This window comes from Marmota monax, unplaced genomic scaffold, assembly GCF_021218885.2.
Source record: "Marmota monax isolate L192 unplaced genomic scaffold, Marmota_monax_Labrador192_F-V1.1 WCK01_AAM20220418_F8-fsc00045, whole genome shotgun sequence".
Classification (NCBI taxonomy): domain Eukaryota; kingdom Metazoa; phylum Chordata; class Mammalia; order Rodentia; family Sciuridae; genus Marmota; species Marmota monax.
In genome coordinates, this window is record NW_026692132.1 from 8,111,091 (window position 1) to 8,124,142 (window position 13,052).

General features: G+C 35.6%; 1 protein-coding gene across 6 annotated transcripts in view; it reads right to left on the bottom strand.

Annotated features, from left to right (window-relative positions):
• The window catches only part of Gria4 (glutamate ionotropic receptor AMPA type subunit 4), a 342,372-nt gene extending 330,490 nt beyond the window's left edge, over window positions 1-11,882 (bottom strand). For 5 of the 6 annotated variants that reach the window (XM_058586584.1, XM_046466478.2, XM_058586593.1 and 2 more), the window contains exons 1-3: window positions 11,553-11,882; window positions 10,922-11,095; window positions 9,584-9,742 (exon numbers count right to left, since the gene is read on the bottom strand). In XM_058586584.1, the coding sequence (XP_058442567.1) occupies window positions 9,584-9,742; window positions 10,922-11,009 (247 nt within the window). In that variant the 5' untranslated portion in view covers window positions 11,010-11,095; window positions 11,553-11,882. The remainder of the gene's footprint in view (window positions 1-9,583; window positions 9,743-10,921; window positions 11,096-11,552) is intronic. The other variant, XM_058586595.1, reaches the window with a different exon arrangement.
• Between the last annotated feature and the right edge of the window lie 1,170 nt (window positions 11,883-13,052).

The window sequence follows — 13,052 nt, forward strand, 5'->3', positions numbered from 1 at the left end:
CCCACATACTGGTGGTTGTAAATTTGAATAGCATTTTTAAAGGAGACTATATTATTTATTAAAAGCAAAAATTGAAATTTGAGATAGTAATTTCACCTTCAGCAATTGATGCTAAAGAAATATTCACACAGGTTCACAAAGAGTTTTATTGCTGTTCTGCTTATAATATAAAAAATGTAGAAACAATCTAAATGTTGATAGAAGATAGAGTACATTAATCATATGAATTTCTCACAATTGCAACTTATGTAACCATAAAAGAAAATGAAATAGTTCTTATAAACTGAAATAATTTTATGATTAAGTGAAATATAGCATTGTAAAATATAGGTATAAAATGATACTTTTGTATCAAATACTTACATTTCTAAATATGTATAACAGTTTATATTTATACTGCTATTCCTGTGTGTGTGTGTGTGTGTGTGTGTGTGTGTGTGTTACTGGATTGATCCCCTATGCACTCTGCCACTGAGTTATAACCCCAGATCTTTTTATTTATCATTTTGAAAAAGGGCCTCTCTAAGTTGTCCAAGTTGGCCTGGATTTTGCGATCCTCCTGTCTCCACCTCCAGAGTTTCTGGGAGTTGGGATTATAAGTGTGCCCTCATTCACCTAGTTTTATAGTACTCTCTCTCTCTCTTTTTTTTTTTTTTTTTTTTGTGGTACTGGGGATTAAACTCAGGCATACTCAACCACTAAGCCACACCCCCAGCCCTATTTTGTATTTTATTTAGAGGCAGGGTCTCACTGAGTTGCTTAGCACTTCTCCTTTGCTGAGGCTGGCTTTGAATTCGAGATCCTCCTGTCTCAGCCTCCCAAGCTGCATGTGCCACCACGACAGGTGGTTTTATACTACTCTTATCTTTCTAAGTCTTTATAGAAAAAAAAAGAAATACAGAAAGATCTACAACAAACTGTTTGCTCTGATTGTCTCCAAGTGGTAGAATTAAAAATATTCTCACTTTTTATGATGTGTGAATTATTTAAAATTTCCTGAAGTATTTGTTAGCTTTAATATGAAAAATGGGAAGAGCACAAAGTATAAAAATTTTAAAGTTACTGATGAAGAATACATTATGGAATAAGTATATAATAAAAAGAAGCAAACAGTGATTACAGCTTCTGGCATAAATTTTGCTCTATCTGGAGAAATAGATTATTGAATGATGCTATAAATCTTGAATATTTTTCGCCTTTTATTTATAATATAACATTGAAAATTGCATTCACAATATAGCATTTTTATTAAGTTGGAAATAAATGATGATGCTGTAAAGACTAGAAAAATTTTGACTTAGGCTAATATTTTTTAATTATCAACTCCATGTTCATGTGGAATCCAAAAACATGTTAAAAAAAACTGACAGCTGAGCACATCTTAGAATATTTCGCTCAGGAAAATAGTTGTGAAATGTATAGTTATTCTGAAATCAAATATTGTTCCTATAAAAAATTAGCTGGCCAATAGGCTGGACAACTAATGAAGCATCCAACACTGTATAACAGTTGAGTGTCATTTAGTCATTTTTTACACATGGTGGTATTTATGACATGAATTTGGCAATATGCAATAATGGGAGTGTTGCTATTTAGAACTCTGAAATTTTTGTGCTGCATTACAAATGACATAAAAGAATCACAAGTTTCAAAGAACAAGGTGCCATCAGCAAATCCTGCAAATATTCTAAGGCACTGAGGACTAAGAGACAACAATTGGATTTACTAATTTGTAAAGCATTCATGACCTTCAAGAACACAGTGTTCCCAGAGTGGTGATGGTGACAAAGGTAAATAGGGATAAAAATAGAAGGAGCTGAGGTAGAAATGTAGTACTTTTGATAGAAAGGGAAGGAGTAAAAATCACAAGATGACAAGTAGGGATAGATTTTCTGGAAAAATTCCTAGTTGATTTTAAGAATAAAATCCATTTTGTTTCTCAAGTGGCAAAGGGAATGAAGAGCTGTTAATCTAACTTAAGTGTGTCTCTTGTAGGACTGTAGTCCTGGGCCCTTTCTGTGACTGGAGCTCATCAAGGAGTTTAAATTCTCTCTCTGTAAATACATATGAATACAACACACACTACACACAAGCACACACAACTGTGCCTAAAATTAGAAGAGTTCATATTCCTCCCTTGATCTACCAGTGAAATAATCCTCTGTGAACTGTTCATAGATCCCAGATAAATTTACCTTCTCATATACTTCAAAATACTTTGGACAAATACAGCTTCAGACTTAAGTCAACTGAAATGAACAGTTAACTGAGAGGTCAGAAAAGTTTCTATGAAACATCAACCATACTCATTCAAAACATAAATTGCCTTGTCAAAATATAATAGAATATATCCCATTTATTGATTTTTAATTTTACTCTTGTGCTTTAAGAGTCTTATTAAGAAGTCAGTTCCTGAGCTGACATGTAGGAATGTTGGGCCTACATTTGTTTTTTCTAGTATGTGCAGGGTTTCTGGTCTAATTCCTAGATCTCTGATCCACTTTGAGTTGATTTTTTGTGCAGGGTGAGAGAGAGGGATTAAATTTAATTCTACTACGTATAGATTTCTGATTTTCCCAGCACCATTTGTTGAAGAGACTACTTTTTCTCCAATGTATGTTTTTGGCATTTTTGTCAAGTATGAGATAACTGTATTTATGTGGGTTTGTCTCTCTGTCTTCTGTTCTATTCTGCTGGTCTTCATGCCTGTTTTAGTGTTAATACCATGCTGTTTCTGTTACTATAGATCTGTAGATAATATAAGTAATTTGAAATCTTAAGTTTGCTCAGGAAAAAGTCTACTCCATATGAAACAGAAATAAATTAATTGAGTTCTATCTGTTTGTGGAATATTACTCACTTTTTTACTATTCATAAAATTTATATGTGGTAGGTGTGCTTTTCCTGTGTTGAGAAGAACAACAACAACAACAAAAAAGCTCAGAATGTTAAACAACTACTCTCAGATTGCAAATTTAAACATATCAGACTCAAAGGTCTGGAGAAGACTACCCCACCATACCTGTAAATAATAGATTAAAGTATTCTGAACCAACATATATATACAAAGGATTATATATAAATTGAATCTACATGGTCTTAAGACAACGCTTTTTTTCCTGTCCAAAATACAAAAGAACACTATAAAGAGAAAACAAAGATTTATGTTCAAGATACTACACATTTCTTTGCAATTCATTATTTGAACTCTGAAGCTTCTGCCATGGTTGATCACTATTGACTTAAAATTCTGCCCCCTTCTGGGCTGTTGTATAATCACTCTTGCCTCAATTTCCTCTGAACTCTCTGACCCATTTTCCTTCAGCCGCTTTTGTTTTACCCTTTTCCTCTCCCAGCCCCTTAGCTATTGGTACTTCTTGGCATTTGGTCCTCCACAGTCTTTCATTGCTGCTGCTCAGTCTGGATGAGCTCATTCATTCTCGTGTCTCTAGCCATTGCCGGTCCTCTGTCCTCAGTTCAGACTAAACCCTGAGCTCCAGACATTCATGCCCACATCTCTACTGAATATCACCCTCTAAATATCTTTTTAACACTGCAAAACCAGTGTGGTCACATGAAACTCATCTTCCACACTCAAATCGGCTTCTTCTCCTGGATATCCCTTTCTGTGATTAGTACCACTAGTTAAGCATATTCACCTAGGCCAGAAGTCTGAGAAACCATCATTTATTCTTACCTCATTTCTTTGCCACTTTTCCACAGAGACATCCAATCAATCACTAAGTTCTGTCAAAAGTTCTGCATTCCTGGATCTATGAGCTCTTCTCTCTTCTCGGTGCTTCTACTTTTATCCAAGCATCCATCATTTTAAATTGTATTATTTCGACACACAACTAACAGGGCTTTTCCTTTCTGTTTTGTCCTCTTCCAATTTATTCTGTCTCTTGCATCCAGCTTGTTCTTTGCAAAATATAAATCTGATCATGTCATTATCTGTTCAAATAATTTATGAGTCCCTTTTTTATTCCAAAGAATCTCCTTGCCACAGCTATAGATCCTCTGTAGCTATACAAATCTGCATCCCTTAGCACACCTCTCCTCCTCATACTCAATACTACACCCAGTTTAAATGATATTCAGTCGTTCAACACCCACCTCGCTCCTATTGCCTTTTCATGTACCATTCCTTTGGCCAGGCATGACTTCCTTCCTCCCTCTTCTTCAATAACTCAACTAGAGCCTTAACACCCAGATCAGACAGCATCATCCTGTCTGGTGCCAGGTCAAGTTTGTTGTAATAATCCTCCGAGTGTTCCTCTCTGTCATAGTACTCTGTTTTTCTGTCAGAGCATTTTACCTTACTGTACTGTAATCAGTAACAACTGGTTTGTTTACCTTTCCCACTGAGTTATGAGCTCACTGAGGGCAGCAACTACTTTTATAAGTTTTGTATTCTCCTTTTCTAGTATAGTATCTTGAATAGAATTGTTTTTGATAAATGTTTAATGAATATAGTTGTATGCATTATCTAAAGAATGAACGGATGGCTTCATTGTGTAATATGACTTCAGCCTTCGCTATATCATTCACTATCATGTGATTAAATGAATAAATCGCCCAGAACTGTCTTGCCCTATTTTCTTTAAAATGTTGCAATTAAATTAGAGAAAAGATAAATGGAAATTCTTTTCTTTTTTTCTTCCTTAATTCATGCAATCTCAGTGAAGGTTTATATTTCTTACACCAGTATGGCCTCTCAGTAGGATACTAGGATGGAAGTAAGAAGATCAGGTTTGAACTTTGGCTTTGAACTATTATTACATAGGCTTTGGCAAATTAATAACTTCCTTGAGACAAAACATGCCAAACAACAAAACAATGCCTGTCTTCCCAGATTGTCTCACTGTGAGATTCACATAGGGTCAAATAAAATCATGTACATGAAGACAGTCTAAGAGTTGTGTGAGGTTATGAAGTGTGTTATATGTATTCTTCATTTTAAAATTCAGAACAATAATAATAATACTCTTCAAATTATGAAGATAGATAGATAGATAGATAGGTTGATTGATTTTCTAATGCCAGGGAGTAAATTCTTTTTCTCTTTGGGAAATGAATAACACTGGAAAGAATCCAGACTGAAAACAACAAGTATTTTTTTCTGAAGTTTTAGGAAAGATTAATCTTGTTACAACTCTGAAATACATCAATGCAAATTATACATCATCTTATCATTTAAGAAAGGGACAAACCATAGAAATATGACTCATCTAGTCATTAATTTCAGGATGGAAAATTATGGAGAATGGATAAAAATTATAAAACTAAAGAACAGTTTCAAATCAACATAGGATGTTGCTCTCAATTCAAATTAAGGAAACCTAATATGAGTCACAGTAGAGTCACAGCATTATTTACCTAAAAATAAGCAAAACAGTATATTTAATTCTAACATCTTTCCTATCAATTTTGCAGAAATAGAATTTTATCTTTAGCATGTATTATGGTAACATAGTGTAAACTGTTAGCGTGCTTGTTTTGGACATCCTGTTTCTGGAAGGAGAACATACAACAATATTAAGATTTGAATTAAACCCCCAATATTATATTGCTTAGTACACTTAAGTTCAGTGAGTTTTTATTACATACCTACCAAATAAGTGGAAAATCCCGCAAAATCAATTTGGTATAGTGTCACATTTTCCTAAATTAACTAAACAACTGTATTTTACATACCTGGCTATTTTGAAAAATATCACTCTTTTGGATTATTTAGACAAGTAAATTGGTCAGAAAAAGAGAACTAATACCTAACTGTAAAAATAAGACTTTTTCATCATTTCTAGAATACAATATCTAGTGGGTTTGTGATTGTTGCAATCTCTCAATCTATTAAACAGTTGAAAAGAAAGATTTTGACAGAAAAGGAATATAAAATAAACACATCATTAAAAAAATCAGAGAAAAAAATTATTGTTCCTTTCTGTTAAGGTTTAAAAAGTTGGAACTAGTCTATATTTTTTTTCTTTTATGAAGATGACAACGTGTAAGTACTTGATATATTTATTATATATTTCCAATTACCCACCTGAAATTTAAAAATATTATTTATATATTATTTTATTATTATTATTATTATTATTATTATTTAGAAACAAAATATGTGTAGATTTCATTTTATAGAGACTGCCTTATTACAGAATTGATTTTTTGTCAAATTTTTAATGTAGCTGGATTAAACAAAAAATAGCAATGTCTCAAGTATTTTTGTCTTTTAAAAAGTTTGGTGATAGACATAATTTTATATTTTAGTTATCACTTTTGGTCAAATTTAACATACATTATCCTTCAAACCAAAATATCTCTATTCATTAACTACTAAAAAATACTTTTTAAGTTAGCCTACTTTAGGTTGTCTCAAGCATTTTTGGAAAAGACATTATTATAACTGGATTGTTTGTCTGCAAAGATAGTCACTTTAATATCTATCTCAAGTACAATTGTACAATATTTTCATTAAAATAAATTTCCTATATTTAATTCACTTTTAAAATATTCTTTTTGTCACTCTGTATAAATCACAATAAAGTACATTTAATTACATTTTAAAATTTGATTACAAAGAATATTTATTATACCTATATTTTTGTTAATGAAATAGATCATAATTTTTATTAAACATGTCTTATAATTTCAGTTTAATCAGCAAAGTGTGACTTTCAAACAATGGAATAGCTAAGAAAGAAAAACAATATTTTAATTGTACAAAAATATCGCTGAAACCGAAATAAAAGAGTAAGCTAAAATTATTCCTCCAGCAATTTGGGATTTATACCTGAAATGTAAGTTTGAGTTAATCAGGTTTGGACTTCTGATTATATAAACCCTACATATAAAATAGTTTTTTGCCTACACTTTTTGCAGAGCACTAATTTAACTTTGAGTATAAAAAACAGCATTACAATATATTTGTACAGTAGGTGACCAACACACTTTGTTCTTCAATCTGTCTTGAGTGAGTGTACTTTCTATAAAATATTTAAAGATAACCTGTATACTGGCCCTTATTCACAAGGAGACTACACTCTGAAGTTTTACAAGGAGCAACTATAGGAAAGTCAGCATGAAAATAAATCTAATAGGCCACTTATTCTATCTTTATATTTAATCCAAGACAAATCTGAAAATCTAGTCTGTATCACAGTGAAGAAAAGTTCAATGTTAATTCTTCATGATAATCAATTTCAAGACTTACTTATACTCTTTCGTATCCAAAGGCAGAGAGCTTGATCCATGAGGTTATCTTACACTTACTGCTTATGTTTTACCTTTAATTAGACTGGAAAATCATGCATGTGTATGCTTTAAAGTATTCAACAAACACCAATCACCTGACCCAAACTCTCCATTGATTTTCCCAAAATTCAGCTTAGATTTGCTTTGAGGACATATAGTGTACTCATTTGTTAAAATAATTAACATTTTCTTCACTAGAAGATGTTTTCTTTTTTACCATTATTTACATTTTTAAATGTTTGTTAATCCTACACAAAATCATTGAGTTCACTGACATTGTGCTATACTTGGATTCAAAACAAATTTAAAGTTTACTTGTTTTAATTTTCTCAGTGCAAATATATTAAATAATAGCATTCTCTTTATTTCATGATTTTCCTCCTTTTTTAAATTATATATACAACTTCCTATCAGTTTCTAATATTTACAAGGCATTTAACAATAATATCTCATTTCATATATATTCTGTTACATAAAAAAATAAAACTAGTTAAAATGGTCACAAATTAGGTTAACAAATATGGAAGAGGAAAGAATTAGCACTTCATAGTTTACCTAGCTGGAAGTCACTGTGTGAACTTCAGTATATTGAAGATCTTAATTTGTGAAAAATGAGACAAAATGAAACTAAATGATCTGCCACTTTTAAGAAAATCATTCAAAATTTAATAACAATATTTAAAAAATAATATACTGCTGACAAAGTATCATCACATATATTTGGAATATGAATTGTTTTTAAAACTAGTAACATGTATTGACAGAATCTTAGGAGAGACATGAGAAAAATATCTAAATAGACAAATAATTTTCAAGTGTTAAGGAGAGTACTTGCTGAGTACTAGTTGAAGTGTTGGCATCCCTTTTCAACACTTGGAATATAAAACAAATAACTTGAAAACTCTATAAAACTCACTATTCACAAAACTAGCTCTAATTTGTATGCATTTGAGCTTAAAAACAGCTCCCTTTTGCTATAATATTAATTTTATCACTAAATGAAACAAATTACTTTTAAGTAGTACTCATAGGAACTATAGCATTCCTGAAAAATAATATAATTATGGTATTTTATAAAACTGTCAAATGCTTCAAACTCTATAAAACTAAGTTTTAAGAATCAAGGAAAAGTGCTCATATTTGTTAAATGAACCAATGAAAAATAATTGTGAATTAAGATATATAAGTTAATAAAATAGATTTCCTCTAAACATTTAAAAACTCTGTTTTCAATTTCACTTGTTTCTTTGTTCAGTTACTTTCTTGTACTAATAGGATTTTTTAAATTAATATATGTCCCAACTTACTATAATAAAAATGCTCTAGAATTCTGATTAAACATTTTATGGCCGCTATGAAAGTATGCAAAATTTTATATGGAAACCATTCTTATATGTATTAATCTATAATCATGATCTTAGTATATAGAATTCAAGCAATGGTAAATTAACATAAAACTGAGAAAACATTTTAAATCTGCACTTCCTTCAAGCATGAGAAGGCAATACAATGCTATCGACTGATCACGTTTCTGAGTATTTTAAATTAATGCATAGTTTATGGTATTTTTGTACATTTAGTCATATAGGATCTTGATGGGTGAGCACTGTAAAACTGTTTCCTTGTAGCATTAGGTGAGATCACCCATTTAGTTTCAATGTATGGGATAATATATCCAGCTGGGTTGATTTGTGTATTCAGGTAGATCAGAGACTAATTTGGTTTGGCCTCAAGGTAGGATTCATGGAGTTATCCATAGAATATATGCATTACGTGATAGTAAGAGACATTTACAACCTAGAATATAAGAGCAGGGCAGCCTCAAGTGACATCACCAGATCATCGACAGCGTCAACCAACCGACTCAAATATATATCCTCCACACCACACTCCCCTCTCTTTCTCACTATTAGCAACCTTCCATTGCCTTTACCAGTGTAAAGAAGCATGTGTCTTCTTTAAAAGCAAAGCATACGCTTACTCAAGTGAAAAGCAAATAAGAAAAACCAAAGGAAATGAATAAAAAACTAGATGGAGTACAGTTTTCATTAAATTCACATTTAGATTATAGAATAACACATAAAGGAGAATTTGCCTTGGATATCCAGACAAGAAATAAAGAAAAGAAGGAAGAAAGGGAGAGACAGACCAGCTGCATATCCCTAAGACCAAATTTTGTTTTTAACTCTAATTGTCTCTGAAACAAGGCAACTGTAGGAATCTTGAATTTCTTTCTATAAAACATTAATAATGTTAAAGAGGAAGGGGAGTCCATTCCTTCCTTTAAATTATCTTCCAATTTATCCATAACTTATCTTTTACTTACAGGCATTTGTTACAGCAAAACTGTTGGCTGTCTCAATGTTGTCCACATGAGGTACCAAATTAAAAGGAGCTTCCGACGCATTGGGGCTGGTGTTATGAAGAAAAATTGCTAATCGAAAAGCGGTGTATTCCTGATCTGTGTTTCGGATGAAGAGACCACCTATTAAAAACAGCAGGAAAAGCACATTCACTGTTTTCTCTTGTGAATGTTATACCCACCCCAAACACTGTCAAATCTGCCACTCGAAAGCACATACAATCAAGGAGCTATCTTTGCCACATCTTGGGAGACTGCCCTTTGTCACTAAAGTGCATGCTTAGTATTTTAGTCTTTAGGACAGCTCAGCTTTTTCTTGTTCCAATTTGTCATGTTCACAATGACCTCTGAGACCATTTAGTGTGTTTTGCTTTCTCTCTCTTGCCCTCCCCAGGATTCCCAGCACACTGCTACATCAGCCAGCACAGGGCATCTCTCTTAAGAGACATGCAGATGAACGGAAAAGAGATTTACATTATCATAGAGAAATGATGGGCTGTGGTGACATGTAGGATAGAGGGAAATCAGAAAGGGGAAATGAACTTTGTTTTTCTGCAGCTCGTGGACTCAGCCTAATCTCTGTTTTGTGCACAGTCCATGAGAAATGATGCAGTGTTGAGGCTGGGCTTAGCTGGAAGAAATTCAATAGCTGCGTCCCATTAAAAGACAGGAGAGGAGAATAGCAAGAAAAGCCAAGGATGTAGGGGTTGGGGGGTCCCTGGAAATAGAGAGGAGGTAGAGGAATAAGAGCAAAAGCTTTAAGAGGAAAACAACATAAAAGAAGAGAAGGTTCCTGGAAAGGGATCTAACTTTGGAATCTACTAAAGGGTAGCAAGAAAAGACAGGGAGTGCGAAGGAAACGCTTTTTTTGCCCTGTCTTTCTGTAATAGCTAGAAAGCTGTGGTGTTCAGCATGTGAAGAAGAAGTGTAATTCTGAAAAAAATAATAATAAAAAAACTCGACCTCTCTACATGCTCTTAGAGAAAAGGATGAAAAGAAATACACAAAATATAATCAACCCCCACTAAGGTTTTTTTCCCCCAACTTATTCCAATCCGATTTAACGACTTGAACCCAAGGTGGAAATAGGGTAAGGTCTGAGGAAAGATGGGTGTTCATATTCAAAAGGTACTTGCACCAAGAGGCAGTCTTTTTGTAAAGGAGATAAAAAAAGAGAAAAGCAGAAGGGAAGGTAGTTGCTGGGGGTTTCCCCGAATTGCTTATCAGCAACTCATTTAACTCACTTTCGGAGGGTATCTGCTACAACCAGCTCCATGCACACCCCACCGGAACAGAGCTTACCTATTTGCACGCTGCTCGGAAAGGCTCCCATGGCGAGTCCCCAAAAGCCAGAAAATAACAAGACAATCTGTCTGCAAATAATCCTCATCTTCTTTTCTCCTCTCCCTGGCGCGCGCTCTCTTTCTCTCACACTCTTCCTAAAGGGTGTTCAGAGAGGCATTGAAGACGATGGCGCTAAAATTAAAAACAACCAAAAAGAAAAAAAAAAAGAAAGAAAAGAAGAAAGGTTTGGGCGGTTTACGATTACGACTATTTCCCTTTAGCAATCCATCGCGAGCTGCCAGATTTTTCCCGCAGTCTCCATAGCCCTGGGAGAGGTTTTCTGTCCGACTGCAAATGTTGCACATGCAAAAGATGGTGGTGGAGCGTCTAGTGGCTGCTCGCAGGGATGAGACATGCGCTCTATCTTTGCCTCACTTGCACTCGCGCTCGCCCCTTGCTTTCTCACATACACACAAACACTGGCGCCGCTGGCGCCGCACGCGCTCCCCAGCTCTCACCCGCCAACATCCCCCCAAGTCTGCACCAGCCCCGGGCTTCAATGCCCTCCTGGTGTCCCCTCACCCAGCGCGCACTAGCTCTGCACGCCCCTTGCCCACGGCTCAGCTGGCTTCACTAGGTGGGTGCTCACCGGAGCGCCCCAGTCTCTCCGACGCTCCGGAGCCAGTCTGGAGACAGGTTTTTCCTTCCCCTCTTCGCTCACTGACTCCTTTTTCTTCTCTCCTTTACCCCCGTTCGCCGAGGGACTGACTCTAGGGATGGGCACCCCCAGTTCTCCCTCGGCGCCTTTGCTTCTTTGCTTCACTTGGCAGGAAACTGACCCGCGAACCCGGTCTGTAAGCCCGGATCAGGGGCTGGGGGGTGGGGGGGGTTAGTACCTCCCCATGCCCCCGGTCCCCTGCCGCATCCTGCAGGCTCGCGGGGAGGGCGGGCTGTCTCCCTCCTCTACAGTCCTCGCCTTCCCTCTCAGCCTAGCCCTCTTCTGCCACTGGGCTGCGCGCGCGGGGGACTCCGGTCCTCTCTGCAGCAAAGATTTCTCACCAGCAAACAGCCCGGGAATCTGGAGAGCCAGTGACTGGAATGGATGAGGTGAAGGGGCTCAGGGAGAGAGAAGAGAAAAGGGGCAGAGGTCAAACCTCGGCGGGCCAAGGAGGAAAGAATTGGAGGACATAAGGCTTGGGGGAAGATCCAGAGAAGTTTAAATATCCTAGGAAAGAGAGAAGGAAGGAAAAGGTTAATTCAAGGCGCAAAGTTAAGGTTAATGAACAGGATGGGGGAAAGACTGAGAAATGAAAACGGGACGGGGTTTCTAACATGTTCTTTGAAAGATGTGAGGCAAAACTATGAATAAGAACTGTGTGAAGTGTAAAGTGGAAGAAGCCATTAAAAAGACTCTACTCCTTTCTTTCCAGGGGCTCCTTTAAGAGGCACCTTTCCCTCTATGCGTGGCCCACTTCAGGAGCAGGATTGCTGCCCTGCAAGGCTGATGGACAAGGCCAGTTCTTGGGGAGGTAGGCACAGATGTCTCCTGGAAAAATGGAGTGTTTTTCATGCACACCTCTCTGTGGCTGGGGCTCTAGAATGCACACTCTATTCCCTGTCACTCCAGGAACTCTTAAATACTTCATTGTTGTCAGTAATTGTTTAACTGTGTGGGAGAAAATGAAAATGAATTATCCTAGACGCTTCTAGGTCTACATTCCTCCCAGAGTCACCTTTAAGATTGTCATTTCACCTGGTTGTCATGGGTGGAAGCCCTGCCACACCCAGAGAAGGTGACTATGTTCCTGTGATAACTGTGGTAGGAACAAATAACAAGTTTCGTATTTCCTCTGTATGTTTTGAGGTTCCCTAATGCCTAATGCCATTAAACTGACAGCCATTAAATGTACAGATTCTTTTCAAAAGAATATAGCCAGAGCCTATGTTTGTCTGATGTAATGTATGGGAAAAGAGGAAAATGGAATGGTAAATGTGGAATTTTTCAACCCCCCCCCAAGTCATTATGAAATATGAGTTTTGTTTATTCTTTCAAGCCTCCTTTCTTTGAGTTTTTATTTTTTATTTTTAAATTGATAAATGCAATGTTATAATTTATGAATACAATATAGAATAATTAAATCTACATAAT